The following is a 27907-nucleotide window of genomic DNA, read 5'->3' as shown; positions in this document are numbered from 1 at the left end:
ATAATTGAAAACTGTCTAATTTTCACAAGTCTTTTTTGTGGTTTTCTTTTAAAAGAATAATATGCTTCATTAAATAAAATGCATAACAATATTTACAACAAACAGATAACAAACTGCATATTTCAAGTACCAGTACTTTAGATCAGGTTAAGAATCAGCTGGATAAACTTCAAATTTCTACCTCATAAAACAATCATACATAGCTCCTTAATCTTCCAGGGCTTTCAGTCTATAGAAGTTATTTTCATAGCCAGTGCTATATAAAATGATGAGATAGATAATCAGCTCCACAGCCAGTGCTGGGAGTTTGAGAGAAAGAGAATAATTGGCCATGTAACAGTCCAGACAATCTACTCCATTTATCTAGGCTCGTTTCATGGAAATTTTTATATAGAGAAGGATATAGCTTTATTTGAAATTATATATTCCTACAAAAGCCCAGATCTGCATTTTTATGTGTCTCTTTTATGGCTTTGGTCTCTCAATTTAGACCTGGCTAAGCAAGTAGAAAATGCAAATATTTGGTTGGCTGTAAAATGGGCTATCAATATTTCTGAAAACCCAGTTGTATATCTTGTTGACCTAACATGGCTAGAACTGCACTGAAATTTATTTCATGCTGGAATCAAAGTTCAAACTTTTACATGTACAGGTTAAGTATACAAAACTCCTGTCACTTATAGTGCTAGTGAGAGGGCTATGGTAGAGGAGATGTCAAAGACAAACTCCAGACTTATGGTTTGAGAAGCTAAATATTTGGTGGTACAGATTTCCCCCATTATCCAAAAGTTTGCTTTAGGCCACTCTGCTTTTACAAAAGACTTAAATTAGTACCTGTTTTTGTTAACCAAAAGAAATTCGAGAAAATTTTCACTTTATGAAATGGTAATTGCTTCTTTGCTTTATGCCTTTTGCTTACAAAAATTTCAGAGAAACACTCTACTTGGATAGTGAGGAAAACTTGTACCATTTAATAAAAAAGGAAGAACAAATTTGGGGGTTAAAGGTGATAAAATCAAGTTTTAGGTAAAGAGTGGAAAAATCTCTTAGGTCTTTTGGGAAAGATATAAATGTAAGCTAGAAATATAAATTTGGAAGTCACTGATATGTAAACAGTACATGAAGCCATGGGAATTGCTCATCTTAAAGAAAAGAATCCCTAGAATTCTGCAGAACAACAGCAGTTATCCATTGATGGAAGAGGAAACACTGACAAACATCTCTGTTTTACTACAGAAAAATATGAACACCTGTTTTAAACTAACAGAGAATTTTTATAAGGTTTTCTCAAATTAAAATGGGGGGAAAAGCAAAGAGAAATATATAAATGAAGAATGAACCAATCACATAGTTCTAGAAAACTGTGCAAGAAGGCCAATGTCTTAGCCACAGAATTAGTGTTTAGCAATTGACTTTCAAAATCTTCTGTGAAAGCAATGTCAAGGCTCAGCCCCTCAGTAATGACTGAGTAATAGAATGTGAGAACAAATACAGACATTAGTTCTAGACTAACAAAGGATAGCAACAGTTTTTTTTATTTCTTTTTCTGAATCTCAATTATACATTAGCATTCTTCCAAATAACACTTCCTTCATATTAAAAGTCAATCTGAGATATATAAAAATCAAATTAGCAGATATTAACCTACCAGGTTGTATAGCTGTTTATGGCCACACTGTTCTTGATAGTAGATGGCCTCCAAAGAAAAGGACTCTTACCTACCCCAGGTCAATTTCTGAAACATCAAAAGTACTCAGAAGCCAACCCAGCTCCATTGCTGCACTTTGGTCCAAGCCCCACAGATTTTATCTTAAAACACAAACCTTCTTCATACCCATTCCAAAACTTATTAATCTCTTAAAGCATATGAAAGTAATGCATTCTGTGTTAGATCTTACAGTTAAAAGTTACCCAGAACAATCTCTCACCTCGATGCTTGTCCCCACATAAGAAACTTACAATTTATTGTATTTGAAGAAAATAGTATAGTTTTTTTTTAATTTCCAGTGTCTTACAACATATTGTAAACTTAACATCCAAAATTAAAATTCTAATTTACTCATAATTGCTGGACATATTCTTTGACTTTTACATCTTAGAATCTTTCATAAACTGAACCTTTCAAAGTCTGAACCTTACAAAGTAAAAGAAAGGCCTCAAGTGTTTCAAGGAAAACTGGGAAGGAAAAAAACAAAACAAAACAAGAACAGGCCATTTGTAAACCAGCAAACACTGAATAAAAAGGCAACCCATCCTAATAAAACCAAGGAACTAGCTGCCTTAGTTATATTAGCACTAGTGGTAATCACAAAGTCCTTATGTTTCCAAACTTCTATAAATAATCTAAGAACTTTATTTGTTGTGGTAAATGTTAACTCCCAAAGCATTCTTTATATATATATAAAGAATATATATATATATATATATATATATATATATATATATATACACACACACACACACATACATACACGCACTCACCTTAGGAATAGGGTTCAGCAGAACTACACCTGATTTCTTAGTGATGACCTGTTTTGTTGTATAGTGATGTTCTATTAGTTGAGGAATGTTTGAAAAACCAGTGCCTTCAAATCGATACAGATTCTGAAGAAAAAAAAAATAAAGTAGAATAAATATAAAGACATTGCTTCAGCAAGACTACATTAGCAATAAATTAGGTTCCAATAAGAAAATTTACTATTATTGCACAACAATATGAATATACTTAACACCACTGAATGGATAAGATGGTAAAAGTAAAACTAAATATATAAATAAAACTTCAACATGCTGAAAAATTTTACCTTTCCATTGAGAACTTACTTTTTATAATGATTAAACAAAATTCAAACTGTTAAAAAACAGTTTGGAAAAAACAAGAAAGGAAGAAAATGAAAAACTAAAAGGACCTGGAATGCATTTTGCCAAATGATAACCAAAAGAAACAAAGCATGAGATATGTGTGAGTTAATGAACAAGAAATGCATTTACATTATGTTTATATATGTCCCATTTGATAAATCTTCCAAAATAAAAAATGTCGAAAGTTTGAAGATATTATATTATATCCAATATAGTAATAAATATCTGAAGACCACCTCAGATGACTGATAAATATTTCCTATTTATCAATATAGTAGTAGTTGGTATTTCTATTACTGGGGTTATTCATGTATTATTCTTTCACTAAAAGCACCTAGTCATTCACACACCATTAACAAAGAAATAAAATGCACAGTGACAAACAACAAATATCAGCATGCTCAACTCTTACACTTCGTGATTTCAAGACATCACAGAGGTAACATTTTCTCAAACTCTGACACAACCCCTTTCCTCTGTCTTCCTATTTAAAATAGGCATACAATAACCATATGGATGAATTGATAACAATAAATTTAGCATTAAAAAATATCTTGTTGGCCACGCATTTCAATGCAGGAAGCAATGGAATGCAACGTAATATAATAAAAACTTCTTTCTGATTGTTCACAAAGTGCTTGCCCATACATAAACAGGTGATATGTACACATGCCAATATGAATGTGCTCTAAGAAAACTATGTTAAGAAATAAGAACTTTAGAAACTACCAAAATGTGGATACTATTTACATTCCTGGAAGATTACTTTCCTAGTTAAAAGATTTAAGAAATTAAAGCTCTTTTTCCATAGTACAAAATAAGATTAAGTTTACCGGAATTGAATTTATATCCAACCTTTAAATGGATATTTGTTTCATCAAGTGAGGGACAAACAGGAGCTAGCTTACTGTAACACCTAACCATAGAATATAAATTCAACCCAAGGCAGTTCGTGTTAGAATCAATTCAGAGCAGTTGTTAATAAATTGCCTAAAGAATTTTTGTACATAGGAGTCAAGTCTGCTATGATATACTGACAATGATGTTTAAGAATATTTCATACTGAAGACACTAATATATTATTAGGCATGCAATGCACTGAGCAAGTTCTCTCAGGGTCTCAGTTCATTCATTGGTGAAACAAATTTTTGGATCTCCTCAAAGACTGGGGCTTGACCACGTATCAATATACAAAACACTTTGCCCAGCATATGGCACATAGTACACAGTCAAATATTAAATCACCAAAGCAATAAGAATCCTTGGATTATAAAAATTATTCCAGGGGCGCCTGGGTGGCTCAGTTGGTTAAGAGTCTGACTTCGGCTCAGGTCACGATCTCGCGGTTTGTGAGTTCAAGCCCCGCGTCGGGCTCTGTGCTGACGGCTCAGAGCCTGGAGCCTGTTTCCGATTCTGTGTCTCCCTCTCTCTCTCTGACCCTCCCCCATTCATGCTCTGTCTCTCTCTGTCTCAAAAATAAATAAACGTTTAAAAAAAATTATTCCAAATCCAGATATAGGAAAATAAACATTTTCAATGAATGCTTAAAAGTGTAAATTAAATTTTCTCCAGGGATCATCATCTGCAAGTAATCAAATATCCTGGAAGGCATTGTTATATGAAACTGATTAAGAAATGAAGAAATGCAAAAGGTTATAGAAGTGTAACATGTAATAACAATATAAACAACCACAAAATTTCAACCAAATATACAGTATTATAACTTGAAAGAGTCTGAGAGTAAATCTTAAGAATTCTCACCACACACACACAAGTATTAAACTGTGTGAGGCGCATGGATGTGTTAACTGTCTTGATCCTGGGAACCATTTTACAAGGTATGTGTAACAAACCATCATGTTGCACATGTTAAATGTACACAATTGTATTTGTCAACATTTATTGACAATATTTCTCCATAAAGTTAAAAACATACCCACTATTTTCCCTTTGTATTCTTTCAGTCTACTCTTATACAGCAGCAGGGGACCCTGTTACAGCAGATCATTCCATTACCTTGCTTATATTCTTATCTCCCTCAGAATAAAAGCTAAAGTCTTTACCATGGTCTTTAAGACACTATACAATCTGTCCTCCATCATCTCTCTTACCTCATTTCTAACCACTACCACTCCCCTCCACTTCCCTCCAGTCCCCCTCATTTCCTTCTTCTTTTAAAACACACTATACACACTCCTTTCTCAGGGAGTTTACATTTGCGGCTTGAATAGTTTCTCGGATGGACATATGGGTAATGGCCCCCCTACTTATTCCAGTCTTTCAGCGTATGTCATCTTTCAGCGAGGTCTTCTTTGGCCACCCAACACAATATTCAGAATCCATTTTCTCACCCCAACTAAATTTCTTATCTCCTTTTCCTGATTGAATTTTTCTCCTCAGAAGTTAACAACATCTAACATCAAATGTATTTTACTTTTTATCTTGCTCTTCGTCTCTCTCTTCCTCTAGAATGTAAGCTCACGAGGTGATAAATATTTACATTTTCTTTGCTCATCACAGTATCCCCATGGTCTAGAACAGTGCCTGGCACATATTTCTTAGATCAATAACCATGTATGAATGAATGAAATATAACGCATATTAAATAACTGAAGTTAAAGAGACAAGTAAGATAACTTAACCTGGAAATCAATACTGAATAGTTCAGACACATGCAAACCCAAGATACTGAAGTACAATGTTGAATAGAAAGCAAGTAACATGATACAATTCACAGAGAATCAAATTTCAAATCAGCCACTAGTGCTATAATGTCTTATATAAAATTCCAATACACATTTATAACTAGAGAAACATTTGAATAGAATAATGGGAATTTTCATTTAAGAACATATCTAGCTTTTATTTTAATATATATATATTTTTTAACATTTATTTATTCTCGAGACAGAGAGAGACAGAGCATGAACGGGGGAGGGGCAGAGAGAGAGGGAGACACAGAATCGGAAGCAGGCTCCAGGCTCTGAGCCATCAGCCCGGAGCCTGACGCGGGGCTCGAACTCACGGACAGCGAGATCGTGACCTGAGCCGAAGTCGGACGCTCAACCAACTGAGCCACCCAGGCGCCCCAGAACATATCTAGCTTTTAGTTTAAAGACAGTTTTCTGCCACTGATGTAGTAATCATGGTGAGTGAATACAGTGAGTGATACAACAGCAGTACTTACTTCATGGGCTGAAGTAAGAAACTGATTTCTAGCAATTATCTTTTTAAAGCGATCATGTTGACATCAGTGAGGTTCTCAGAGTCCTAACTGTGCAAAACCGATTAACTCACTTTCCTAAAGATGAAGATAAAGTAATGAATCTAGAAATGATGCTAAGACGTACGCTTATAAAGTTCAGCTAAGCATCAAACTCAGGTCAAGAGTAGTACATTCACAAAAACTGTTGAGGGCTTGTTTCTTGATACTCTCAAAATTCCGAATATTATAATTTGACATTGTATAAATCTGTATAAATTTCTTGTAGCTCAGATAACATGAAGTTCGGTTCACATACAAACAGATTCTATTTCAAGTTTTTCTACACAGCTTTGCCAATGGTATCACAGAGAGAATCCAGACTAATCTATAAACCTAAAAATTTTTTTAATGTTCATTATTTATTTTTGAGAGAGAGAGAGAGAGAAAGAGTAAGGGGGGAAGGGCAAAGAGATAGGGAGACACAGAATCCAAAGCAGGCTCCAGGCTCTGAGCTGTCAGCACAGAGCCAACACGGGGCTCAAACTCACGAACAGTGTGACCAAGACCTGAGCCGAAGTTGGACACTTGACAGACTGAGCCACCCAGGCATTCCCAGACTAATCTTTAAATAAGACACTTTTCTTTGGAGTGAATGTTGCTACTAATGATCTCTTAGGCAAATTCCAAAAGAAGCAATAAAAAATAGTAGAAAATAAATTTTTGCAAATTTCTACAAAGATCATTTTGTTGATTGTCATTTGTATTACATGATTAGATATCATGTAATATATAATTGAAAATAAAAAGTATGAATAAAAAATATAACTCAAATTTCGTAAAATAAAAAATATATAGATACATATAATTAAAATATATCCAAAAAATCTCAAGGAATAGACACTGAACTGTTATGTTTTCACAACACATTTGCTACATCTAGAATTTGTTTCTGAGTTATCATTGTGCTACTTAAGAATCAAATATGCATATGTATGAAAAATACATAAAAAAACAGAATCAGATTTTCTTGCTATACATACTTGCAGAGGAGTGTTATACAAGGAAGTCAGATAGAACAGAATAAGCACACAAAAAATGAGAAGTGGCTTCAATGAATGTATAATTTGAAATAATATTCTTGAATAGACCTCTTGAAAAAGAACTCAGAACAAGCCAGCAGAAGGAAGGAAGGAAGGAAGGAAGGAAGGAAGGAAGGAAGGAAGGAAAGAAGGAAGGAAGGAAGGAAGGAAGGAAGGAAGGAAGGAAGGAAGGAAGATCATTTCTGAAAGAGGCTGAGACGAATATGCTAAACAAAAAACAAGAAAAACTAAAATACTCCTTTTCTTGGTAAAATACCTTAAAATGAAAATATAAAACATAAGTTCTAGCTTTGTCAAATAAAAACAGCTCATGGAATATATAAATATATAAATAACTCATTAAACCAGTACACAGGAAAGACTGTTAGAGAGTTTGGGGAATAGTATTAATAAGGTTTCTGTATGGCTTTCCTAAAAAGCCAAGTTAGCTTTTATTCATTCTTCAGATGTTATCTCAAATTTAACATCCTTAAGTTTCCCAATTAAAACCTTTTATAGCAACATGTATCTACTTTACATCTCTTATTACATTTTATAATTATATATAGCATGTGTGATTTATAAATGACTGTGAACCTCCCCCCTAGACTATAAGCTCCACCATTACATCCCAGGGCCTTAAAAGTACTTGTTCAATCATTATTTCCTGGAAATCAATATTAATGAGGTTTTGGAATGGCTTTAATTATTAAGAAGAAAGTCTTCTAAGTCTTTAATTGTGTACCAGGGACACAGAAAATGATATCTTGTGATATCTACATTTTGACTTTAAGGTATTTCTTGCCTTCTCTGGAGTCCTTGAATGGTATTAGAGCAATTAAAATGATTCAAAGTATATTATATAAGCATATAACAATAAGGCACAAACTTGGAACCAACTGTCATTCAAACAAGTTTTGGATTACTCACTTTTACTTACTTTTCCTTGAGATTCATAGCATGAATTTAAAAATACATGTAGTTCAAAGAGCCTAGAGATTGTGGCAAAAGAACAAAGTAAACCTATGTGGTATGTTCTGAGACTGACTCTCCCAGATCTAACTGGAACTTAGCATATGATGACATCTAATAAATACCTTTTGAATAAACCAATGATTTAACACATTCAGATACCCAATTTCACACAGCAATTACAGCCTCCACTTTTGGGTTATTTTTGTTTTATTGACTCATATCCCTGGGACTTACATGTTAGTATTTGCTGAATGACTGGATAAGGAAAAAAAAAAAAAAGATGATGATATGCCATTACATAGAGATTTTTTTGTTTTAAAATATTTATCATTGTGTTCTTTTTAATTCATCACCATATATTAATTCAAATTTCTCAGTTCAACCATTCCTAATTCTGCATCTTTAATATTTATCTGTTCGTGAATTCTACAAATGTCTCACTTACTAGGTTTTAGGTTCACTAAGAAGTAGGCCATACATTTTTCACTTTCATGTCCTTACACTGAATAACATGGTACTCTACAAAAATAGGTTTCTAACAAATGACTGTCATATAAATAAATTAGAGAAATATAAATTGGCACTTTCCTATTAATAATAAGAAATTCTTTCTGGAGTATTTTGTCTAACTACATGTATTTTTGTTTTATCATACACAAAAACAAAGATTTGTGTATATATTTTCTTATCAAATGGAACAAAACCATTTAAATCTCTGTGAAAATCTATCAACATTTATGACACAAAATAAACAGGTTTAGCTACAAACACTAAAGATGTTTAGATGCAAAGTCTCTTACATCAAGCACCCTAAACAGGCTAGTAACTATGGAAAAGGTCAGTGAATAACAACGAAGATTACAGAGATTGAGATAATCCTGTATGTATGTGTGTGTATATATATATACACCTGGATTTACAAAATTAATAAATTTAGCATCTAATAAAAATTACAACTTAGGGTGCCAAAGTGGCTCAGTCGGTTAAGCGCCTGAGTCATGATCTCACAGTCCTGAGTCATGAGTCTCACAGATCTCAAGTTCAAGCCCCACGTTGGCTCTGTGCTCAGAGGCTCAGAGCCTAGAGCCTGCTTCAGATTCTGTGTCTCTCTCTCTCTCTCTCTGCCCCTTCCCCACTTGCACTCTGTCTCTCCCTCAAAAATAAAATAAAAACGTAAAAATAAATAAATAAATGAATAATTAAAAGAAAGTACAATTCTTGCTTGAATAAGACCAAAGATAGATATTCTTTCCTAGAACAGTGAAAAATGTAAAAATTAGAAGTATCTGTGTCCGTCTTGATCATTCATAGTGTTCACATAATGTTCACAGCAAGCAGAGTTTCACAACCTGTTAAAAAGTAACTGCAAGGACTGCTGGGGGCTCAATCAGTTAAGCCTCCGACTGTTGATTTCGGCTCAGGTCATGATGTTCTGGTCCTGAGATCAAGCCCCAAGTAGAGCTTACTACAGAGTGTGGAGCCTGCCCCTCTCCCACTAGTTCTCTCTCTCTCTCTCTCTCTCTCTCTCTCTGCCCACCCCCACCATCTTTCTTTCTCTCTCAAAATAAATAAATAAACTTAAAAAAAAAGTAACTGCAATATGGGGGTGCCTGGCTGGCTCAGTTGGTTAAGCATCCGACTCTTGATTTTGGCTCAGGTCATGATCCCAAGGTCATGAGATTGAGCCCTGCATTGGGCTCTGTACTAGGTGTGGAGCCTGCTTGGGATTCTCATTCTCTCTCTCTCTCTCTCTCTCTCTCTCTCTCTGTCCCTCTCTCTGTTTCTGCCCCTCTCCTGCCCCTACATCCTCTCCTTCTCTCTCAAAAAAAAAAACAAAAACAAAAAACAAATAACAAAAAGTAACTGTAATATGCAGCCAAAAATAAATAAATAAATAAAAGCTTCAAAATAATTGCCATCCTACACTGCAGTTGACAGAGACAATGTTTTTAAAAATAGCATTACTTGTGATTGTGAATACCTCAAACCTTAATATATAAATTCCGAAACAACACATTCATTACTATTTAAATTTCACAAATAAATCTCATGGAAACCTGAAAGAAACTTTTTAAATTAACTTGTCCAATTACATGGATATTTCATATAAAGTACATTTTATTTTCTCTCAAGTGATGTCATCAAACAATGGTAAAAATGTCTAATATTTGCAAAGTACCTTACACCTTATGAAATACATACTTACTGATTTGATTCTCACAATTTTGGTACCAGCTATTACCCCCATTATTTCCCAAACCAGAGAGTTTCTAGAGTACAAACTGGGACAGAAACCCAACTCTTTTCATACCAAGTTCAGTGCTTTACCCACTTTTTGGTATTTTTCCTACTTTCTAAAATTTCATCTTTCTTTATGTCTTCCTTTCTTAGTACACCTGTCCCCTCATTTACATACAGCTTTTATAATCTACTACTGGATTATAAACTCCTTGATTGGACTATAATAGGCAATCACTAAATATCTCATAATGAATTCCCCCATTTATTGGCCCCTTTCAGGCAACAGGTATATGAGGAAGGAAATGAGATAATTTTAGCTCATGAAAGATTTACCTATACAAATTGAAAAAGAATTTAAACCTCCCCAGTCTATATCACCTTAAAACTTCTTTTTTCAACTAATTTAAGAGCTCAACATTATATAGTGAGAATTAACTAAATAAAATTAGGCAGTGAAAAACCTGAGGCATTTACAGAAACACAGGCACTCTCATGTGTAACAGAGATCTTTGCAAAATTTCAGTGACAGAAGGAAGCTGAATAAAATCTTCAAATGTGAACCTAACAATGTGTTATTTTTAGAATATATTATGCTATTCATTTTAGTCACTTAAAACTAAATGGTGATATTAAAGACAAGGGATAATTTGCAAGTAGACCTTTTCCTTTTGGTTTCTAAGAATAATTTAAATTCCTACATTTTAAACTATGTGGTAATAAGGGAAATATTTCAGTCCTGTTTAATGTATGACATATTTTTTTTTCTTTTAATTTATTTTTGGGACAGAGAGAGACAGAGCATGAACGGGGGAGGGGCAGAGAGAGAGGGAGACACAGAATCAGAAACAGGCTCCAGGCTCCGAGCCATCAGCCCAGAGCCTGATGCGGGGCTCGAACTCACAGACCGCGAGATCGTGACCTGGCTGAAGTGGGACGCTTAACCGACTGTGCCACCCAGGCGCCCCATGTATGACATATTTTTAAAATAGTAGCTGTTAGAGCTTAGTAAATAGATGGAAACATTCATATAAATTTTAGTTTACAGTTTACCAATAACCTTTCCTTCTGTAATTCACATACCATTTTATAAATAAAGCCAACATGGTCACTGATTTTAACACGGAAGTTTATCTACATCCATAACTTAAAGGCACATACAAATTATGACAGCTTTCCAAGATATGAGGAATGACATACTACTAGAAACAGTAGGTTGGATGCATGAAAGTAGGAAAATATTATTATCAAGGTGAGGTCTGAATACTATACAAAATTAACAATGAATTAATTAATAAATGAAGTGTTTGAGGGATGCCTTGGTGGCTCAGTCGGTTATGTATCCAACTGTAAATTTCACCTCAGGTCATGACCTTGCAGTTCATAGGCTCAAGCCCCTCATCAGACTCCCTGCTGACAGTGCAGAGCCTGCTTGGAATTCTCTCTCTTCCTTTCTCTGCCTTTGCCCTGCTCACACTCTCTCTCTTTCTCTCAAAATAAATAAATAAACTTTAAATGAATTAATAAACTTCAAAAATGAATTAAATGTGTAACAACTATTTTTAATTTCTAATATTTAAAAATACATATTTCCTTAACAAGATTAACATTTTAGTGAATTTTGGCACACTGTATTGAAGAAATTCAAGACAAAGTAAAACTAAATACTAAACACAAAGTGTTACAGGCATTTATCACAAACTATTCACCCTCTTATTATAATTTTACTGCAATGAATTATGTCAAAATATACATATAAACTAAATTGGAAACGTACATCAACAAATTGTATGATAAAGTGTCTCCTTTGTCCATCAGAATATACAGAAAGGACATATTCACCAGGTTTCCCATGACTTTCTCGCACCAAGAAGTCTCCTTGTTGTTTTAAAAGTTCTTGTGCTTCTATTCTGGGAATTGCACCGTGGTACCAGTCCTGTTCTGCCAGGGGCTTCTCACTTATGGGGACTGCATCAGAGTACTTGAGCAAACATTGAAAAAAAAAAAGAAACAAATTAGAGAAAATGGGAATTCTTGCTGGTAAAATTTATAGTAATTATAAATACTTCTTACTTATGTTCCTCCTTTTAATTAACTGACTAAAAGTCACATAATGAATCTGAATTTCTCATAATTAAAAAGATATGTATCTCCTGGAGCACAATATTAGCATTTAGTGTTGGAATTTATAATCTTATTCATCATATCATAAAGTAAATCCATAGATTTAAAATTTACCAACCAGATAATTACGATAAAAGGGGTATTATCAGAAAATTGTCACAAAATGACTTCATTTTCATTTAAATCAAAAGTTGAGTTAATTATTTTTATGGGAAAACTCTCAATGACATGGGCGGTAGACTGCCCATATGCTATATTTTAGAAGCAATATCTAAGGCTTTATTAGATGCTGCCCTGCTGTTATACCTTCCCATTCTTGCCCTCATTCCCCTGACTTCCTTAACCATTACCTCTGCCACATGTCTGGTCCTGACCCTGTAGAGCAATGGCCAATAAAGCCTTAGGAGATGCAGTATCATTGAAAATCACTAACATGAAATTACAAACATGTGGCAAAAACAAGGGAGGAATATTAGCCATGAGCATGGCAGGAAACGCCATGAGCATGGCAAAATTATCTGTTATTTTAGGAGGCTTCAAATGCTAATACCGAATAACAGATAACTAAAGAACTAATTATATCTCCTTGAAATTTTCTAATTGGTAATAGATGGAAACAGTTTCTAGTTACAAGTAAAAGGTACGTTTTTATTATCCAAAGAACTAAATTGCACTGAATGGTTAAGAGTACTCTGTGGCTGAGGTACAAAAATGTGCACTAACTCTTAGGATTCTTAGAATACAATATGCACAATGTCTCATGAGAAAGTAATTTATAAATTTCCACAATTGTATAAATTGGAAATTAGAATTAATAATAAATGAAAGGCAAATACTCATAGATAAGGTTTCTCAGGCTGACATGATGAACTGTATATAGGGACAAAGTGTGAATCTTTGTGGTAAATGAAAACTAGTTCTGAAGACAGTCTTCATTGTTTTGTACCACTGAAGAGGCCCAAAAGATATTGGTACAAGTTCTATTTTATATGATCTAAAACCCATCCTAATGATTAAAAAAAAAGAACCCTGAAAAATCCCAAAGAGACTTCAAAGAAGAGTTCACATTTTGGTTTCTATTACTTCCACTTATGATATACTTAATTCCTTTAATATATACATGGTATGACTTACATGAAAATTTTTTGTAAGGTAAACAAGACTCATTCTTTTAGTACTAATTATGATTAAATAATATTTCAAGAAAATTTTAATTGTGTTCCCCCAAACGGATTTAAAGAACAAATTACATAAAGAACCAGCCACAGCTATGAGATAACAGTGCTTTTAAAGACCAATGCATTATCCACACAAAATTAACTCTTCGTGTATACTGATACTAATAGTTTATCATTCTTAAAGCAGGTTGCCAAAATTATTAAATATATCTTTCCCAAAATTTTATCACAGCGTATCTCACTATAACAAACACCAACATTTTTACTGTAATAGAAATATTTCCAAGCACTGCCCATGGCAAAAATTTTTTTTCATAAAAAATCAATAAAACAAGAAATTCAATGTCACCTCTTTGCAAAGAACTTGTTTTTATCATTATCTTTCAAGAAGGTCTACCTATTAGAAAGGCATCGCAAACAAGGATGTCACATGCCTCATTCCTTATCCTATTCAACTTATCCTCCCAAATTTTGATTTATTTAGAACTGGAAAAATGCAGAGCCTGGAGTATTCATTAAGTCAGAAGGGCATTTGAAGCACAAAAGCTGAGCTAACACCAAGAAATTCATTTAAGGGTTTGAATGTGAAGAATCTCTTTGGGGGAAAAAAAATCATCCTGAAAGAACATCTAAGTTTGTTTATTTGTTTGCTTTAAAAAAAAGAAGTGAATGGGAAAGAATTTATATTACTATTTCACAGGGATTATACACCAGTTGTTTGGATTTATTAGTTTCTTTGAAATAAAGAGCTGGTGTTCCCCAGCTCCTAGACAATATAAAATGTAAGCTGAACTGTGAGTGTGCATGTGAACTACACATATGTAGGAAAGCCCCCACCCATCCCCTGTCTGGGTCTATCAGGTTTCACAGGGACTTCTCTGCAAGCATTGGAAGGAATCTTTTTATTAATATGATTTTAATTAAATTCCAATACAATTTTGCAAGCTTGTTAGTAATAGAAGGTAGAATGTTTCAGCAACAAAATCCAACATCCCAAGAGCTGTCATAATTACATCACAAAGGAAATGAAGCTTTTTACTTCAAATATCAGTAGGGAAAGATTTTTCCTTGTCAGTAAGTTATCTAAAAATTTTGCCCAAGATATGGGGAGGAGGGGGCTTCTTTTTTTAAAGTTATAGTTAATCTAATACAATTACTGAGTTATACTTGATAAGACAATCTTTCCTGATTAATTGGGCTAGCTGTTTAGTTATTTTCTCTGGGCCTGGTTCTTAAAGGATAGTCCAGTAAAAACATACTGGGATTAGTCAAATCAAATAATTGGTATAAATGAAGATGCAATGGGTAGTCAATACTAGAAAATGAAAATATTTTTTTCTTGAGGAAAGAATAAGAGCCTATTTTTTTCTTATCCTATTTCGGGATAATTTTCAAGTACGTAAAGAAGATTTGTATGCCTTTATGTCAAACATTTCAGTGCCATATGAGCTCCTTTTTGAGAAGTAAAGAAAAATATTAAAAAAAAATCAAGAGTGCGTGGCTGGCTCAGTCGGTAGAGCATGTGACGCTTGATCTCATGATTGTAGGTTTGAGCTCCATGTGGGGTGGAGAGATTACTTAAAAAAAATAAAATCTTAAAAAAAATCAAAGTCTAGATTCTATTAAAATTAGGCACCTAAGAAATGATTAAAAAAAAAAAAACCTAAAGTAAAACACCATGGAAAATATATAAGTAAACCTCTCAAGGAACTTGAACAAGCTAAGTAAAACTTCAACACAAACATAAAAATGTTTAATAATTTTTTAATTATAAAAATGATATTTAAGTACCTTTTCTATTCTTACATAAATTTAGCCATTAATTTAATAATCTAAGTAAAGAATTATTTCAAATCTAATTTAATATTACATTGGGGTGAGACCAAGTAACTCAGGATTTTCAACATTTCTCAAAAATTCCATAAAGACCCTTTTAATTTTATCACTGGAAAACTTGAGATTAGGAATCAAACATCATACACTCAGAGGTAAAAGAATCACCAAACAGTTGCAAAAGGTTGGAAAAGGTCTATTGAAAAGGAATCTGCCTGGTGGTAGTAAAAGCTATTTTCAGTGAAAGAAAAATGTAACCATAGGTAGAAAATATATTTTACATCATTTAGGGTTTGACAGTTGAATAAAAACATAAAATGAGAATATGAATAATAATGTTCTTCTTGTCACATTTTTTTCAAATTACTAAATAATTCCATTTTGAATTTATTGAATGAGTTAACTCTTAAAACAACGAAAAATAAAAAATAGCCCAGGTATTTGATCTTAATGATCATTGCCTCAGGCTAGACAAACAGGATGTAAATTAAATACAGTAGGGTTCTGTCTTTATGAGGCACTAAGGTCTATCTGTATCCTACAAATTCTAATGTTTTTAGCAGTAAGGTAGAATTTATCACTTTTTTTCACGCACTGATATCTTTAACCAAAATAAAGGTACTTCACCTAATGTTTATCTTCCACAACGAAACTAGCAACAAAACTCTTACTCACAAATTTCTTGATTTGTTGTACTTTCTGAGAACCTGAGTTTGTTTAGTCTTTAGCTAATAATATAACTGTTGCCTAGCATCAAAACTAGGCAGAATTACATGCTGATCAGATTTGCATTCTAATATAATTCTTTCCAAAACTTTACCTAAAAAGATAGACAAGTAGGCCACACTCAAATATTAGCCTTACTTCCACAACTTCCCATTTCCTTGATTGCCTTTTTGTGCACCTTCTTGGATCTTTCATAAGAGACACTATCTCTAGCAAAATATATTTTCTAAAGGTCTTTCATTTTTGTTTTAATGCTTCTGCTTCCTCCTATACCTTCTGATTTGCTCTGACTTTTTTTTCTTCTTTAGTTCCTGTACTCTTCTCTTTATTAGTAATCATTTTCTTTTTTCACTTTAGTATTTTTATCCATTTGCTTTTTCCAATTGTACTCATGACTCATTCATCCTCTTTTATCTGATCATTTCACTGCATGTTTTCTACACTTTTATTTTTTCGTTAACAAATATTCTTTCCTTAAGCTCATACAATATTATATATACAATGTGCCACAATATCACTAATAACACATTTAGGTCAATTAACTGTATTCAGTGCTAATTTCATGTTATACATATCAACTAAAACTATTACCAGATCATCTAATAACTCATATCTCAGGAAATTTAAATGTTCATCATCAAGTTGCGATTGCTTGTGAAGAATACAGTATCAGTCTGACATGATCAGATCATTGCTTTAAGCATTTGCTCAAACTTATAAAAGAAGAGGGTGCCTGGGTGGCTCAGTCGGTAAGCATCCGACTTCAGCTCAGGTCATGATCTCATAGTTCATGAGTTTGAGGCCCGTGTCAGGCTCTGTGCTGACAGCTGGAGACTGGAGACTGCTTCAGATTCTGTGTCTCCCTCTCTCTGTTTCTCCCTTACTCCCACTCTGTCTCCTCTTTCTCAAAAATAAATAAGCATTTTAAAAAAAGATCTTAAAAAACAGATATTTGCTCTCTATACAGTAAAAGTATAGGTTATAGAAAATAAATCTGACAAGTCTTTCTTAAAAATTATGTGTGATAATGATTCAAAACTAGCAATTCTGAGAATAATACTTAGTTTTCCTAAACATAACTAACTGGACAGTAGAATTCAGTGTATGTATGGCAGTGATACAACACAAGAATTTTTATTTTTATTTTCCTTTTTTTCGCATTTTCTACATCTTGGTCTGGGGGACAGGAGTGACTACAAGGAGGGGAGATAAATTAAAACCATAAGAGCAAACGAAGACAACTAAAGTTTAAAATATATAATATTTAACCTGAATTTAACAATATGCATTGTTAAAGTAAGTACAAGGTTGCTCTCCTAGGCTTAAAGGAGAACACTAAAGAACACAAGCAGTTTATTATGTTATGCTTGAAAAAAAACTGCATTTCCCTATGCCAATGGTGGTAGCTAAGCATTATAATACTACTAGCATTATATCGCTGTATGACTTAAAACATAGCTGAACGATAATTTTCTAATTTTTTGAAAAGAAGCAAGAAAATCTTATTTGCTATATTATTCTATATAATGGAAGCATATCTTTATTTCCCAATGTTCTTATTTTCTAAATTTTAGTATGAAGTGATTCTAAAATTGAAATAGCATATATGCCAATACAGTATAGAAAAATATGAATCTTAAGGAGGCAAGAGTTGAATAATTTAATAATTCTTTTGAATTATTAAGAACTGTTATTTGGACCAAGATGTGCTTTATTCTGGTTTTAAAGTACATTTTTCAGAGAGTGCTACTATTAGAAAGGCGTTATACACTTCACAGATCAGTGATACAACTAGTACTCACAAGGGGATGTAAGATGGAACAAGTTGTTTGCTCCAACACTTGTAGGGAAATCCTGCAGTAAAAAGAGGGCTCTGAGAAAGGGAAGTATTCTTGATATGACTAGAACAGATCTCATTAAATATAATGTGGCTCTAAGACTTCCAATGGAAATGGACATGCATGGTTACAGTAGGCTTCCAGATTATGCAGTTAATCCTAATATCTCTGGCCCTGACTTCAGAAGCAGTCTCTGAGAAATAGTTCTTAAAGCAAAATTATAACCTCCTGCAGCATGGGGAGATGCTGGATGTACAGTAGTTCTCAGAGTCCAAAAGTACTAATGATTGGTTATTTCAAGCTTTTAGCACATTGAGAAAAAGAACACATTCTTGCAGCTGTTATAGTAAAATACTATTCTGATCATAACAATAAGTATTAAACATACACCATCAGATGCTATAATTCGATTAAAGCCAAATTCATCTATCACCTAATTATCTTACACTCTCCCTGCCATCAACACTGTTGATGGAAGTATTATTCCATGAGACTGTCTTCAAATAAGCTCTACATTGTAGCTACACTATTAAATATGTTGAAATAAATAGCTATGGCAAGCCCAATGGGAATAATATAAAGATTAATACTAATTTCATTTCCCTATGTAAAATGTGATTAATTTCCTTATTTTATCTAAAATTATACTTTATACTTCTAATTTTTATATGTTAATTTGAATAAAGAAACAGTGATTTCATAGTTGTTACTTTTTTAGGATTTTAAATTAAATGTTCCCACATACAAAAGAATGGATTTGGACCTCCGCTGTGTACCATATACAAAAATTACCTCACAATGGATCAAAGACCTATATATATAAGGTAGAACTATAAAACACTCATAAGAAATTAAAGGTGAAAATTTGTATGGTCTCGGATTAGACAACAGTTTTTTAGATATGACATCAAAAACATGTGCCAACAAAGAAAAATGGATAAGTTGGACTTTGTTAAAATTAAAAACTTTTGTCAAAGGCACTATCAAGAAAATAAAAAGACAATCTGCAAAATGAGAAAAAAACATTTGCAAAGTATATATCTGATGAGGGGCTTGTATGCAAAATATATAAAGAACACTCATAACTCAAGAATTAAAAAGCAATCCAATTGAAAAGTGTTCAAAGAAAATGAACAGTCTTGTCTCTGAAGAATGTATACAAGTGGCTAATAAGCATGTGAAAAGATGTTCAACATCTTAGTCATTAGGAATATGCAAATAAAAGATACACCACTTCACATCCACTAGTATGACTATAATTTTAAAAATTGAAAATAACAAGTGTGGATGACATTGTAGAGAAATTAGAACATCCATATACTGCTAGTGGAAATGTAAGAGTGCAACCACTGTGGAAAACTGTTGGGCGGTTCTTCAAAAACTTAAGCATGGAATCACCATATGACCCAGCAATTTCCAGGTATATGATGGAGAGAATTGAAAAATACATGTTCACGTAAAAACTTGTACATCAGTGTTCACTACAGCATTATTCCTAACAGCCAAAAAGTGGAAACAACCCAAGTTTCCATCAGCTGATGAATGGATAAGCAATATGTGATAAATTCATATAACAGAACATTATCCAGTCATAAAAAGAATGAAGTATTGTCACATGTTACAACACAGATGAACCTTGAAAATATTATACTAACTGGAAAAGACTAGACACAAGAGGTCACATATTATAGGATTCTCTTTATGTGAAATGCCCAGAACAGACATAGCCTTCAAAAATGGATTAATGATTGCCAGAAAATGGGAAAAGGAGAGAACTGAGACTAACTACCATTGGGTATGGAGTATCCTATAAGGGAGATGGAAATGTTCTGGAAGCCAACAGTAGTGATAGTTGCAAAACACAGTCAGTATACTAAAAACCACTAAGTGTACACTTTAAAATGGTGAATTTCATGTTATGTGATGTATACCACTATAAAATATTTTAAATATGCTTAACTAGGTAATTTTTGTAAGTTTTTTATAGAGAAAAAATCATTTAGAACAATAAAAAATTCTTTCTGTTTTATATTTATCAAATAAGAATACTCTAAAAAATACCATATTGTGTCAGAAAAAAATTTTAATTATGATTAAGTAGTCTCTAATACATAGATTATCACACTTAACACCTGAAACCTTCACATTCATATTAAGACTCAAGACCTCAATTACTCGTGTATTTGAGGGGAAAACCCCTCCTTCAAATAATGTTAAGATAACTAACATTTTAGAGAAAAGGTTGTGCACATCTATTCCTAGTGAAGAATAGCGTCATAAACTGCAGACTGCCTCAATCTTTTTGGTTCGTGAGCTTACTAAATAAATCAGGGAATACCAAAGGGCTGATAAAGCAATGATCGTCTTCAGCTTGAAGATGCACCAACTGGGCCCTGAGGAAGTGAACATTCTCTAGAATTCTCAGTTACAGAGAGAGCATTTTCTTAGAAGAAATGTGCATTTCATAGCTTTGAGGATGTTCATAATTTATGAAAAACCGATCACAATGTGTATTTGAATGAGGTACATGCTTTGTGGGAAAGGCACTTCAATTTATTTCAGCTAACAGCAGTTTGTTAACACCAAACTTTTACCTATGTCAGTGACTGTCAATTTGGTAATTTTACTTAAGAATAACGTAAAGACCACTTTTAAATGGAAAAAATAACATGTAAATACCTTCAATGATTACAGAGTTATGATTTGTACCATTAATTCATTAAGATTGTGCATATTATGTCTGACGTAATTTTAGGATAGCCAACTCTATATAACGTCATCATTTTGAACTAACTGGATTTCTTCTGTTTCTATATGTAAATGAGCACGTCTTTCCATACACGAAAGAAAAAAAACCCTCTCACCCTCTAATCGACCCTGATTATCAAAACAGGCTCTGGCTGGAGCCAAAAGCTGAAGTTCTCATAACTATGACCTTCAAAGTGATGTATGTAACTTGAAGCCTCAAAAGCCATGGCTGCATTCCTAGACAACTGTCTCCAGGGCATCCCAGGTTGTGGGGAAAACAAATGAACAAATATTGGGAGTGTTCGCCCATGTCCACTATCAGAGAATTCTTATTTTTCTGTCACTAGCTAAAACTTGAAGCTCTAAATTCCACTCTCCTAATTTTACACCTAATAACCCTGAAGATAACCTTGAGTTTATAATAAGCCTTCCTTCTCAAGCATGTAAAATAGTTTACTAAAGGAAAATTGGGCAGAGGGATCACCTTTCACAAATTAGCTCACCAATAAACTGCTACTAGTTGCTGGCAAAAAGACCACTCACCTAAGTGAAACGAAGGTGAGTCAATGACAACTATGTCAAGTGTTTCACTGAACTATTTTCATGTTAAATAATTTTATGAAGTGCAAATGAGGTATCTGAACGTTTCCTTTTAAGAAGTGATGTTCCTTTTTTTTTCTCTTTTTGAAGAACAGATCTGAACATTTTCTTTTAAGAACTATGTTTTTTCTTTTTTAAAAATGTTTTAAGTATTTATTTTCAAGAGCTCTTCTTTCTTTTCTTCAAATAAGTTATCAAAACCTGTCCTCATAGTCTCCAGAATTGGCCACAGATTCCTAATCAAGTCTCCTATACTTTATTTTGAACATCAAATCATAATAAATTAAGTCCTATGAACTACTATTTATCTGTGAAGTTGCAAGTCATTAACTTAAGAAAACAAGAGTAGGATATGGGTCTTAAAAGAGACTTACTCTATCATGCAGTTTTTCCCTAAAATTATTTTTATTTTCATTTGCTATTAATGCCACAGAAGATGCTCTGATGAGTTCACAGCCCCTCCCTATTGCCATAGAACACTTCTGGATATCAGAAATGACAATAGGAGCATTGAAGGCTAACACTGAAGTAGAAAATCTCTTTTATATAAAAATATAATTTTCTTTCTTTTTAATTAAAATACCCGATGCTTTGCCTTAATTGTGTATAAAAAGAATGTTGCTTGAGTGGAATAAATATGGGAACCCGTGTTACATATTCAAAAGGAATCATAGCAAATAAAATCCAAAATGTGACATTTTACTAATCTATAGTTAGGAAATACTTTGTTTTTCTAAATAAGACCAGGTCACATTATTTTAAACAGCTAAACTTTTAAAGAACAAGAAATAATATTAAGATATTATGGTGTAGAAACTTGGAAAAGATGGGAGGGAAAGCACATAATTAATTTGTACTGAATATTGTTGTTTTGATCATCATTCAATAAGACCATCATCTTAAAGCTCTATTGTGAATGAGGGATAGCTAGGAAAAAAAGTTTGATAATTTAGTTTGAAAGATAATGAAGTAAGAAAAATACTTTAAAATTTTATATATAAATGGAAAAAGAATATACTTCATCTTGTTTGCCTATGGCTGTTGTTATCTAGAGATTTATAATATTCTATGCACCACATTGTTATGCCAAACCCAAATTTCAAACAGACTTGAATAAAATTAAAATGTTTTTAAAAATATGAACATGCATATAAACTAATATTTTCAAAAATACATAGATAATAATTCCTATCATTAAAAAATGTTTCACTGGAAAATAAATTTTCTATGCTCTTCTTCTAATAAAGCCACAAAATACATAAAATGTTTCCTAGAATTATTTGTCTGTAGTACAGGAAGTCTGCAATAAAAGTTTATTTCTTTCCTCCCATATCAGTGTTACATGTAATTTTACTCTATACATATATGAATAGATTCATATGCATATAAAAAGCTATATAATGTACCTTGTTTTCTATTTGTAAGGACAAATTTACATACGATATTCACTGTTTATCAGAAAGAAGCCAAAAAAAAAAAAGAGAGAGAAGAAAAAGAAAGAAGCTAGACAATGACTATTTTCAGTAGCACATAGAGTTCATCCTACTTACTGTTGAAGAGCCCAGTGCAGATTTTGGAGACCTAATTATTCCAGCAATTGAATGACGAATAGACTCAAACTTGGAGAGCCTCTCCTTTCTTTCCTGGAGAGATAAAGAGAGAAGCTTTCAGCAATAGTAAACTAGTTTACACACATCTATGCTGGGTATTTATGTATTTATCCACCGCTTATCACATCTTCCAACTAAATAAAACATAATCCTGAAATTTAAGATGACAAATAATCAAATGCATATAAACTCTATAGTTTCTTACTTTCCTGGTCCCTCAAGAAATGTCTGGATTTGGGGAGCAGTAAGAAAGAAATAAAAATTCGTAAGAGGAGAGAAAATGAGAAATGCAAAGGAAATTCATGGGAATTTCATGGGAAATTCAAGTATTAACATGCAGGAGAAGAAAAAAAAAGACAATTTAAAAGGAACCAGTCTAACACAGATTTCAGATGGCACTATAGTTGTAAGGGATTTTCAAGAAAGAAAATAATAGGGAAAAGAGAGGAGAACTATATTGAACACATTTTTTTAAACAGTGAATCCCAGGGCTGCCTAACTAGCTAGGAAATTTCACAAAGATTCACACGACCATGATGACGATGATGATGACGCGATCATTGGAGAAGGACGATGATGAAAAAGTAAAACAGGAAGGGGATAATGGTAGAACTCCACTAAGGGAAGTCAATCCAGACTGCTACTTGCTTTAGGATAAATATTTCCAAGTATCATGCACCACAGTTGAAGGAAACTTTTCCTGAAAATTTCATATCTTCAGATCCATTTAACAAATGCAAGTTAAGGGTTGGGTAAGAGGGTAGAAAAGAAGAAAAAGAAGAACAAAAATGAAAAACAGAAGGTAACAAAGAAGCATGTGTGAGGGCTTGTAATGGAAGGTGGTCAATTTTCCAATAATGACTACATTTCAACTGTTAATCAGCAGCAGGCAAAAGAACTCAAGACCTTATTGCCACATGCTGTATTTCCATGTCTTCCATCAGCTGTGATGCTCAATTTTCCTCATCCCTGGAAAATAACTAAAGCAGGCCACAAATAACATCTTCTGTTTCTTTTGTCTCTAACATGTTGGGTATGTGTCTCTCTGTAGTAAATGCAGACATCTGTAGCCATATGCTCTCTGATAAACACGGTAGTTTCTGAAACTCAACTTCTGTCTCCCACTTCATTTACTTTTCATTCTAATAGTTGCAGTACTAATATTCTTTTCATTCTACAAATATACACATATTAATCGTTTAAAATAATCTTACAAATGGTAACACTAGTATAACACATAGCAATATATTTATATATAGTATATAGTATATGTAGTATGTTTGTATGTAGTAATATATTTAAAGTATGTAATATGTTTACCCATATTTATATTTATAGTATAATGTATAATATCATGTGTTTTCATAGAGTGATATAATTATATATAGCACACATACTGAAAAGTACTGTAGTGGCTATGGTTTTCTACTCTCCAGCTCAAGCGGGGAATTTCTACAAGAACCATAAGAACTGAAAAGCACATGAGAGGTTATGCAGAAAAGTCAAAAATTCAGGAGAGATCTTTACTTATTAGAAAGCATTTTATTTGTATATGATTTAATAATATGCACGGAAACAACAACAGTAATTCTCCTCAAGCTACATCTTGGCATCAAATCTTATGACAGGAAAGATAACCATTTCCCCAAAAAACCTTTTGTTAATATTAAAAAAGAAATCATATTCTTAAGAAACCAACACCAGATAAATTTAACGGATAGGTTCAGGTTGGGGTAAAGAACACTTCAAAACCTGCTTCTTTTGTATTAAGTGGTAAAGCATAATCTATTGTGTGGTCAAAGGGATACAACTAATAAAAAAATATACATCCTTTCATTCAAAGGTACTCTTTAAGGACGCCTGGGTGCCTCAGTTGGTTGAGCATCCAACTCTTGGTTTTGGCTCTGGTCATGATCTCACAGTGCATGAGTTCAAGCCCCACATCGGTCTCTGCACTGAGAGTATAGAGCCTGCTTGGGATCCTCTCCCTCTCCCTCTCTCTCCTTCTCCTCCATGCTCTCTCTCTCAAAATACATAAATAAACTTAAAAAAAATAAAGGCACTCTTTAAATAGGTTGATCTAAAAAATGTATTATCACAAACAATAAGTAGACCTTAAGTTCTCTTACAGGAAAAATTAAATACAAATAAAGTTTACACAAAACTTTAACCAGTGTCAGCTCACTTGGTGCCCAAATTTCCACAAATAAACCGTGAAACTCACTTGCTAAAGTTGGTCTACATAGCATTATATATCAACTTTAAATTATGGTCACATAATACCTCAGAATGTGCTGAATTCACTGACAGTTGATTTTTATATCAGTGAATTACAAGGCTACTTCAGAAATTAACACTGAAAATCTTCCCTTCAATTACCACGGATACAGTTACTAATACTACCTATAGGCCTGCTAGGGCTGGCATTGATGCACTCCTTTTGCCCACCTCAAGCTATGACAAGGTAAAGAACTTTCTCCAGATAATAAACCCAAGCATTAGCTCCAGCAACAGGATGGCCCCTCACAGTGGAGGGAGCTGGGGGTCAGTGAAGGGGGGCGGGATATGAGGGGCGATATCATGAAATAATATTCTGATGAGATGCCCAGAAAAATGTCATAAGTGTAGCTGTAAACCTATCTTGAAAAAAAAGTTCTAGATGAGGTATCAGTTTCACATCTCACTCAAAAATAGTTTTTCATTTTCATTATTTTAAAATTAACTGAAAGGTCTCACAATTTCTGTCTCCCGCAGTCTCTCTCTCTCCATATATATATGAAAGTGTTTCATAATAATTAGAAGTTTCCCTATTATCTATTTTAAAAAAATAACTGTAAGAAACAATACCTAAACTACTTACAGTTCAAGTAAAACTATACCTATCAGGTTTTGAAATTATTCTTCACTAAAAATCCCAAACTGCAATAAAAAGCAGGCTCTCAGGTTACCTCCATCATCCTCTGCTTACTGAAGCACAAGCAAAGATAGAAAAGGCAAGAATCAAGACTTTGCTGATTGGAGTAACTGGCAAAAATCAGCAGCTCTACCAAATGACAACATATGTACATGGCGTAGCAAGTTACAAATTAACGACTTGAACCAAAAAGCAGGTTAAGAGTTCTCAGAGCAAGGCTCCTAAAGGAAGCTCTAAGGTACAAAGAATAAGGTTTTGATGTCAGAAGGAATAAAGAGTATGAATGTGGGAAAATTACTTCACTACATAGGCTCTCAGTTTCTATATCAGCACACAGTACACTGGACTAGATAAAGTCTTCATTTCAAAATTTCTGGGACCATTATTCAACTCCCCACTCATGTGTATTGCATTGATCACTGGCAAAATTCCCAAAGAAGAGTTCCATGTATCAGGCTGGCTAGTTACCAGAGTTACCTCCCTTAGAGCCTTAAGTCACATTCTCCCTGAGGCGTCCTCAAACTTGACCTCTGAAAACGTGAAACATGCCACAGGGACGTGTTTTATGCTAATAATGCGTCATTAAAATAATAACCAAATATTATTTCTCACAGGCTTCTGTAAATAATGCCAATCTAATAACATTCTTAGAAGGAACAATGAAAGTAATTATTTGGCCCTATAGGAACAGTCAGATACATATTCAAATCAGGAGGCAATAAGGATCAAGAAAAAGATAACATTCATGCTAAGCTCCAGGCTGAGTGCCAAATATCTTTGAGACTACTTATGCAAAGCAGCCATGAAATTTGGAGGGATTTTGTGAGAAATAACTACAGGAAAATTATGACCCCAGAGAAGATTGTCTCCTAAAAGAACTTCTAGTCTGTTGATAAATGACTCCATAATGTAAATGAAATACTGCAAGTATCGATATGTCCTTCATAAAAAGGAATGCATTTATAAATAAACAAATAACTTAGTCTTTTGCAGGTGTTGATTTGCTAGGGAGAAGGAAGAATACAGAGTTTTTATTCCCATCAGGATATAGAATTTAAGTACTGAAACAGTTTGTAAATGATTTATTTTAGCAATTGGGGTCTGACTGAAGACAAATCATTTAGAAGCGTTCACTGCCTAGTAACCTAGTTTGTCATGCTGTTTTTCTTTGATGCTTGCATATTAAGAATATTTATTAAAAGAAAGAAAGACTGCTTGCTAAGCCAACCATTTTCATATTCTGAAATAATGAAATTGGAAACCAAATGTGCAAAACGAACATTTGAATGATTATTAAGATTTTGTCTTAAAATAACAATGCTAAGAAAATTTATAAAATAATAGAGTTCACTGAAACTGAGGGTGTAAAATGTCATATTGTTCTTCTTGCTTTCTTGACTGTATATCTCTTAACTAAGATGATGTCTCTAGGGAAACAAGACCCAAGCAAGACCCAAGCAAGAGGCTAGACTCATCTTAACTGAGGTTCTGCCTGTAAAACAAGTATGGGACATAATAAAGCAAGACATGTATCTTCTTTGCTTAAAAGAGTAAGACAAAGAATGCATTAAAATGAGAGCAAAAGTACTATTTCATTAGAGGTTCCTGTGTCTAGAAATCGAGGCACTTTGCCAACTCCAGCCACACTTGCACAAACTCCCGAGCTCACCACTCTATTTACCAACTTGACCAATGTCTCTTCAGATATGTTTTTTACTCCTGTCTCTTTCTCTCCTCTCCTTAGATTCTAAGGATTCATTATGTGTATGTTCGTTCACGTATCACCTCGTGATCTCAAATACTGTTTTTCTTTACCTTTTTGTTCTAATTTGGATACTTTCTATCAACCTGTATTCACATCTCAGTGATCTAGTACTGATTCCATTTAATAAATCCCTTAGTTCTAATATATTTTTCATTTCCAGAATTTCCATTTTTATAGCATCAAAATCACTGCTGTGATACCCCCATCTTTCA

At 33.4% G+C, this 27907-nt stretch overlaps 1 protein-coding gene across 9 annotated transcripts in view; it reads right to left on the bottom strand.

Annotated features, from left to right (window-relative positions):
• Window positions 1–27907, bottom strand: part of FER (FER tyrosine kinase) — a 428416-nt gene that overhangs the window by 221054 nt on the left and 179455 nt on the right. For 8 of the 9 annotated variants that reach the window (XM_042990938.1, XM_042990948.1, XM_042990943.1 and 5 more), the window contains 3 exons: window positions 22957–23049; window positions 12137–12340; window positions 2482–2604 (listed from right to left, as the gene is read on the bottom strand). In XM_042990938.1, coding sequence (XP_042846872.1) covers window positions 2482–2604; window positions 12137–12340; window positions 22957–23049 — 420 coding nt within the window. Of the gene's footprint in view, window positions 1–2481; window positions 2605–12136; window positions 12341–22956; window positions 23050–27907 lie in introns of those variants that run through there. The other variant, XM_042990983.1, reaches the window with a different exon arrangement.

This window comes from Panthera tigris, chromosome A1 (genome assembly GCF_018350195.1).
Source record: "Panthera tigris isolate Pti1 chromosome A1, P.tigris_Pti1_mat1.1, whole genome shotgun sequence".
Classification (NCBI taxonomy): Eukaryota; Metazoa; Chordata; class Mammalia; order Carnivora; family Felidae; genus Panthera; species Panthera tigris.
The sequence above is the reverse complement of the archived record's forward strand: the minus strand, read 5'-3'. Positions and strand labels throughout refer to the sequence as shown.